This window comes from Pyxicephalus adspersus, chromosome 2, assembly GCF_032062135.1.
Source record: "Pyxicephalus adspersus chromosome 2, UCB_Pads_2.0, whole genome shotgun sequence".
In the NCBI taxonomy this organism is placed as follows: Eukaryota; Metazoa; Chordata; class Amphibia; order Anura; family Pyxicephalidae; genus Pyxicephalus; species Pyxicephalus adspersus.
In genome coordinates this window covers 1,399,835-1,407,502 of record NC_092859.1, presented here as the reverse complement: position 1 = coordinate 1,407,502, position 7,668 = coordinate 1,399,835, and the positions used below count along the sequence as shown (strand labels likewise).

Below are 7,668 nucleotides of genomic sequence, written 5' to 3'. Positions count from 1 at the left end.
GTGTGCCACTCATAGTTTCCCAATAGGCTCCCCTCCTTATAATGACCCCATTAGCCCTGGGATGGCGGGGGACACATGGAGGAGTGTATTGGAGGTCAGTCCTTTACCAGATACATACTCCGCTATCACAGGGACCCAACAAGGATCATGTGACTGTTGTGGCCCATGGAGTCAGATTGGCTGATGACTGGGAAAGGCCTGAGACCTGGAGGGGGCATTTTACTATACCCCCCCCCAGATTCTGCACTGGGGGAGGCAGCTGTGGCCCCTACTAACACACTTCCCACCCTCATAATGGGCCATTCTTTGATCCCAATAGTGGGAGTCATGTGATTGACAGAAGAACCCCATCTACACCATCCCTGGGGTCCATTCCCATGCCCCTCCCCATAGGAAAACACACAAACTCCCCCTCCCATAATGCTCCCCCCTCATAAAAACACACACGAGACCGACCTCAAATAACAGATTATATTTTTGCAAATATTCCTAAAACAGGCAACTCTTAATAACCCCCCCTCCCTCCCCCAAGAAAATGCAAACTTTTCTTAAAAAATAAACTTTTTGTCCCCACCCACCAGAAAAAGAAGAGGAAGCTTATTACAAAAAGCAAAAAAAAAAAAAAATTGAATTGTTCCCCCTCCTAGGCCTGAATGGGGGGCACGCTGCGAGGAGATGATGGCAGAGGAAGCTCCTGTCGGGCGCCTGACTTGTGGAAAGCATAGATGGGACGTTGGAACCCTGTAATGAGAGAGAGGAGATGCGTTATTACAGAAATATCATCATCAGATTCCTGAAAACTTAGGAGCAACATGATGAGAACTGCAGGAAAGACGCGGCCCTGGGGGGGCAGAAAAAACCCTTAGTAGGTGGGACCACAAGATTGACAGTCTGGGACTACGGTAGGGATCATATGCAGTCCCTATGAAGGCCCCACCTACAGCTAAAGTACCTTGGATGGGCTCATCTTTTAAATCTAAGACCCGGTCACCTTGCACATTTATTGTAAGTAAGTAGGTAAAACCAACCCACAACAAACATGGACGTCATCAGATTCCCCGGCCTGGGGGGTCTCATATGAGGTCTATGCGTCTCTTATAATTTTTTGGGACATTAGTAAAAATATCGGAAGGAAGCTCGTGGGCGGGGACAGACCAGGCTGATCAGCAAAATCAGATCCGCCCATACGGATGTCACTGCTGCTGCGCCAACTACAGGTGGGTGGTATAATGACCAGCAGCCCCGGTTCTGGGGAAGGGCAGCATCCCAGGTCATTGTCACAAAGACTTGAGAAGGAGAAAGAAATCTGTAGAAAGAGAAGGCATTGGTATAGCCCTGAGGGGGGGAAACCGGGCTGCCAACTCGCTGAACCCTAGACAAGTACTGCACCTTTATCACCCAAATCCCTTCCACCATCCCACAGGTACCACCCCAAGGGGTCCCAGGGACTGAAATAGAGACCTAGCGATGTCCAGCCTTGCTCACTGACATTCTGATTGGACAGAACAGAAGCAGCGCCATGTGGCACTAGCATAGTAAGATTCTGGAATTTAGGTGCAGGATGTGGGAGTGTCCGCCAGGGGGCGCCCTAACACGACATGTGATAACGGATGTGATTACCTTTGGATGATCCACACGGCGCGGCCAGCAGTTCGTAGCTAGAGAAGCCCACTTCGGAAGACATGAGGTAGGAGGTGAACTGGTCTGGCTTTAGGGAGATCTTACAATAATTCTTATTAATGGTTTCCTAGGGAGAAAGAAAAAAAACACAATGACACAATGGCTGGAGGAGAAATACCGGGGCAGCTGCACTCTAATGTCTGGGCACTCACCGTCAGCTTCTTCCTCTTGCCGTATGACGACCAGGGTTGGGGCTCCAGGATGAAGATCCCCCCCGGGTTGAGGTGCCGGTATATCCTCCGGAACATGCGTTTCACCCCCTCATCTCCCCAGTTCAGATGGATCCACTTTGTGACGCTGAGGCACAAGATGACGTCGTACTCTGGATGCTGAACCTCCATCAGCTCGTCCCGCTCCACCACATAATTACCCTGCAGGGGGGAGAGAGGGGTAATATCAGAAATTGATGATGAAAAGGTTAACAAGGTTCCTCAGGGGCGGAGCTTGTGGATTCAAGGTGGGAGAAACCAAAGGAGGAGCAACAAAACTTTCACCTCCATCCATACCCACGATACAAAGGGGCCCTTCTTACTCTTCCTGCCTACTTGAGGGCCACATCCATATGTCTTGCAGCTCATTGTCTACCAGCACTGGAGATCCCAAGAATCAATCAAAACAGGAATAGAAATTTTAGGAAAGATTTGGGGTAGGATTTAGAGGAAAGTGACAGGTTCTCTTTGTACCCATCACCATGAGGTTCTTTTACTGCCCCCCGCATACCAACAGGCCGCCCATACCAACTACCCTGTAACAGGTATTTGAAGATGGGAAGGAACACCTTCCCATCTTGAAATACCTGTTACAGGGTAGTGATGGCCACCTTTAGTGTGGAGACCTAATAAAGGCCCAGCACTAATGTTAGGCAGTACCCCAGCAGGAGGCAAGGGAGGTAGCCAGCAGGTGGTGGTGGTGGGGAGAAAGCCTTAATTCTAGAGATCAGGAAATAAAATGGAAAGCATGATGTGCTGCCCTCCACTGGTGGTGTTGGACATAAAACCTTCTCCTGCCCCCAAATATAAGAAGACACCATGGACCTGAAGAACCCTAACCTAAGGTGGCGCCTGATCGATATAAGCAGAACATGGAGGGGGCTCCTAGGGGATCACAAGGTGATCTGCCTGATCAACCACAGGCTTCACTGCGCACCTGTGATCTCCCCAGCACCTCCTAGCTGGGCGCACCACCTGGCACTGTTCAGTAACCACCATCTTTGGGGTGCTGGGTCAAAATATAGGGGGCACCCCCATAGGACCCCACCAGGAGATCAGACAAAACCAGAAACCTGACAGGAAGAGTTGACCCCGTTGGAGATTCGAATCATTTCCTGTCCTGGTGACAACACAACAAGGAGGATTCTCCGGGCCAATCAGATTGCCAGGAATTCATTCCATCCAATAGAACGGTCCCGAGTTCTCCTTCACCTTCTCTATTAGTACATTTTGGTCCTAATAAAACCTCATTGTATTCTGTGTGATATTCACATCAATCACTGACAATTCACAGCCTGCTTCCTGTACTTCTAAAACCCAACTACAAAATAGAAGCAGAAGAGAGAAAAAACAGCGCCCCCTCCTGGCTGCATCCACAATGGAGGAAATCTGGAATCCAGGCTCCATCTGCAGACTAAAACTAGTGAAATATTCACCCTTTGTGAGATACAACAGGCCCAATTCACAAAGCTTACACACCGGGATAACCATACGGCTCACCAAAAACATGACCAATGAGATGAGACGATTACAGTCACATGGCTATAACAAAGATACTGGTCTAAAGCTTTGTGAATCAGATTCGGGTCCCTGGAGGGCTGGGTCAGAATGAACACGCCCATGAGGACTTTGGAAGTCACTGCAACCAATCAAATGCCGCCTTCTGCAAATGGATTAGTGGATAACCAAGAGGAGCAGCTTCCCTGACCAATAGAGACATGTGAGAGGCCTGATCTCTGCAGGACAAGAACCACCTATAAGGAACTGGCTAAGGTTTCAGGGCCCCTATGGGGTATGTAAGCACACCTACATCCTCCTCTAGAGGGCGCATTACCTCCAGGGTCAATGTGCCGGCATTTAGGTTGGACCTAGAAGCTGGTTAGGAAGAAATTAAACCAATAAACAAATATGCAACAATTTTTGGGCTGTGACCCCATCTGCAAGTAACCCCCTAATGGGGTCGATGACCCACAGAGGTCCAGCGCTCATCTCCAAATCTGAGATACCTGATCATGGACTACAACCCCAATCAGACCCCCAATGCAGATGAGGAGGTCGGAACAAAAGTAAATCATAAGTGGGAGCACACATTTGTTTTCACCCTTATAGAATAGTCACATTATTTAATATTATTATTATTATTATTATTATTAATAAACAGGATTTATATAGCGCCAACATATTACGAAGCGCACATGACACGGGGTAACTACAGGGCAATTGTTGGAAAATTTCCCCAATGAAAGGGGTGATTTCCCTCCTGGCACTGAACGCACGAGCTGAGGACACATCGGTCTGAATGTAACCGGGGGAAGACAAACTGGTTTCCCACCATCTGTACGTATGCTGCACTCACATGGAAACCTTTGAAGGTTCTGCAGGGAGTTCTAACCCGCCAACTGACTTCTGAACCACCGATTGGATCCCAGGGAACGCACAAGACACATACAAGTAGCCAATGGGCACACTGAGTACTGAAAGCTCCCCACACCCCTCTACAAATGTCTACAAATGTCATTAACAATAAAGCTGTTACAAAAAAAAAAAAAACTCAGCCCTCCGATTTACCTCAGAAAGGATCCTAAACTGAAGTTGTCACAGAACAGGAACTTTATAATGTGGCAGCTGTTTTCAGAACAACTCCGATTTATGGGACAGAAAGTCAAGGGTCAGAGTCCGGGAAAAAACAAAGCAGTCGCAATCTTTCACATCTAATCCAGAACACAAAAGTTCTGTCCCTGCATGCTCTGTAGTAGTCAGGTTTGGGTAGAACTTCCTTCAGTTCTGTATTTGTAGTTCTTTAACCTCATGGCAGCCATATTTACCCCTCCCCCTACTTCCTCCCACATGTGCCATGTACACAAACATAAGCATACAGCCCCCTCCTCATAATTCGGGGCTTTGGTGGACATCACCGTTGGTATGGTGTTTACCATACCATGCCAACCCCCCCCTGCTTTCCCATGAAGACCATGTGCCCAGGGCAACTATTTATTAAAAGTTCCACCAATCAGCCGTGCAGCACAGTGCCATGTGACAAAGAAGTCACATGACAATAAAAAGCTGGCGCCCACTTCCTAAATAGGGTACTACCCCCCCCCTCACTAGCCAGCAGGAGACTTTTTCTGGCCCCTGTGCCACATGAAGCCATCTCATCCAGGTCACCTAAAGCAAAAGAAATCTTTGCATACAGAAGAATGGAGGATACCATTGCTGACTACTTATTGGCAATACCAATACCTTGCAGGTCCTCTGGCCAGACCTGGGACACTTTGCTGAGTGACAAAACCTGTCCATGAGCAAGGAACACAATTATCAGGAGGACAGCGGTGACATCCTCAATGCTTCTATAGGCAAGGGGTAATTTTAGGCAATTCCTACCACAAACTAGATTTGGGTTCCAAGTGGCCAATGGTGGGTTGAACCTGTCTGAAGGATTGGTAAAGTTGGCAAACTTACCCAAGGCGGTGGCAAACACCTTGTGGTCCCCAAAAAGATCAGCTTACCAAATGCACCTCAAGATGAAGGGCTCCGGGGACCTACAGCTGCACCTTTTGGGGGTGACCATTGCCTAGTGAGGCTCCTTGGACTGGAGGGCCCTCAAGATTCATAACTGGGGCCCTCAGGACTCCGATTCCTTCCATTAAAGAGTGGAAGCACCAAGGCCTCACCAGTTTAATGGAAGGTTAACAGGTCTTGATGTGTGAATATTTCACCACAATTCAGCCAGCACCAATCTAGATTTTGTTGAGCACTACAATGAAATCTGTACCCCCAACAATCATGTGACATCTAAAAAATGTTTCCCAGCTCACCTTGACAAAGGCCACATTGTGCGGGAACACGCGGCTCTCTTCTTCGCTCTTCTTCCCAGCTTCCGTCGACAGAACTGGAGCCACGATGGGGCCCCGTATGGCAGCCAGTGCCATTGGAAAGCTGCCATCTTTCTTTGCATTCTCCGAGAGATAATGTCTTATGTTTTGCCGGGCAGCTTTTATCAATGACCCGTCAATGTCCAGACCCACTATGAGGGAGGGTTCTAATTTCTGTGCCACACATAGGGTCAGGTGCCCCACATTGCAGCCAATGTCCAACACGGCTTTGCCTCGGAACCACTCAGGCTTCAGCGCCTTCAGACGAGGATCGTCCGACCGGGACGGGTTTCGGTATCCGTAGTATCGGCAGTAATTTCCGAACTGGAAACGGTTCTTCTCCTTGCCCTGGAAACATGGCGGCTTGGGTGCCACCACTGGGACTTGAGGTTTGGCAGTGGTGATCACGCTGGCCAAAGTTTTGCCTTTCTCTGGACTCCCCTGCCTCCCTTCGGACTTGCTGGAGGTTCTCCTCCTCTTGCGGTGCCGAGAGCCGGACGCACATGTGCCCCCGGCAGCCACAGGCCCTTCAGCTCCTTCGTTATCCAGGGAGGGTAAAGGGACAACGTCATCGCGGCAATTAATGGCGGTGTTCAGTTCATAAGGCCGCAACTCCTCGGGTGTTGGCTCAACCTCCTGGCCGAGCCCAATCAGGCCCTTGGTGGGCACATCCGTTGATGGGTGATGGCGATGCCGATGCCTTTTTCTACCGCTTTTGAGTGGGGAGAGGAAGAGCTCCACGTCACCGGCCCCTGTGTTAAGGCTCAGCGGGTCAGTAATGTCCTTGGGGATCAAAATTTCAACAGGGTCACGGCTTCGGGGAGGGAGCGGCGAAGACTTTGGGGTCTCGGCGTTGAGCGTCCGGTTGACCTCCTCATCTAACAAACTGTTGAGGTTGAGGGGGTCAAAGATGTTACCCCCCAGGAGGAATTTAGAAGGCAGGACAGACTCACAGTCCGAGTTAACCCGCCTCCTGCGCTTAAACGGCACTGGGTGCTTGAAGCCAACGTTGAAGCTGTTCCTCCGCTTCCCCTGAAAGCCATTCCTCGGCAAGCGAGGCGGCTGTGGGGGCTCCTCCTTGCCGCCTTTATTGTCCAACTGTGGGGGCGGGACAGGAGGCGGGGCCAAGAAAGTCTTGTCATCGTCTTTAGTGTCCACGGGCTGCTGTATGGTTTCCAGGGAAGATGCCATTTCTACCAGGACCTGCATGGGTGCGTCACGGCAAGGCAGATAAGTAGGAGGCACGGGGACAACAGTGACTACGTATCCCACATCCTGGGCATGGGCCCCACCCCTGCGCTGTTTGATTTACAAAGGCGGAGCTTTCACAAGCCAATCCTACTTCTTAAAGGATGCTTCTGTTCTTCAAGGGACCTGCTAGTTGCTGAGTGGGCGGAGCCTGTAAAGAGAGATGATAAATTATTCATAAGGTAGGTGGTGGAAAAAAAAGTTCATGTCCCGCCCCCACCCCTTCAGCCTGCTGACAACTGACAGAAATGGTGGGGAGCGCTGCCACTTATAGCCCTCCCTGCTAGCTCCGCCCTCCTCGGTTCGCTCACCCCGGGAAACCAATGGCTGCTCTACCTCCTTTTTGCCAGCTGGGCGCATGCGCGATTCGCAATCCACCACGCCCCCTTTCAACACACCAAGCACCCGAGAGCAGAGCGAGCGAGTCTGTGTGCGGCTTCACGTCGTGCGCGCCTTTATATAGACGTTCTAATACCCCGCCCAGCCGACCGCCCACTAATGCCGTGTCACTCGGATCCACGCCCCCTGGCTCATAGAGCTCTCATCACGTGGCATCGATGGACGCACGGCGAAGGCCAATAAAAAGATAAGGATGGACAGAACCGCCCCCTGCCGCCCATCCAATCGGAGATGTAAACATGGAAAAAGGTGACCTAGAG

The 7,668-nt window shown here is 50.3% G+C and overlaps 1 protein-coding gene across 3 annotated transcripts; it reads right to left on the bottom strand.

Moving 5' to 3' along the window:
• Positions 1–457: 457 nt before the first annotated feature.
• MEPCE (methylphosphate capping enzyme) lies at positions 458–7,464 on the bottom strand. 3 transcript variants are annotated; one of them, XM_072399217.1, is made up of 5 exons: positions 7,346–7,464; positions 5,705–7,160; positions 1,833–2,051; positions 1,621–1,747; positions 458–741 (listed from the first exon to the last, which is right to left on the bottom strand). In XM_072399217.1, exons 2-5 carry the CDS (start codon positions 6,968–6,970, stop codon positions 644–646), a joined length of 1,710 nt encoding a protein of 569 aa, XP_072255318.1. In that variant the 5' UTR covers positions 6,971–7,160; positions 7,346–7,464; the 3' UTR covers positions 458–643. The 3 variants fall into 3 exon arrangements, with proteins under 3 accessions (XP_072255318.1, XP_072255320.1, XP_072255319.1); XM_072399219.1 differs by having other exon boundaries at positions 7,408–7,458; XM_072399218.1 differs by having other exon boundaries at positions 7,321–7,448.
• Between the last annotated feature and the right edge of the window lie 204 nt (positions 7,465–7,668).

Excerpts from the sequence above, each read along its gene's own strand:
- MEPCE (XM_072399217.1), bottom strand. The coding sequence starts at position 6,970 with ATGCAGGTCCTGGTAGAAATGGCATCTTCCCTGGAAACCATACAGCAG. Across the intron at positions 1,748-1,832 it reads GCAAGAGGAAGAAGCTGACG|GAAACCATTAATAAGAATTA; the intron begins GTGAGTGCCCAG and ends CTTTCTCCCTAG. Across the intron at positions 742-1,620 it reads GCCGTGTGGATCATCCAAAG|GGTTCCAACGTCCCATCTAT; the intron begins GTAATCACATCC and ends CTCTCATTACAG.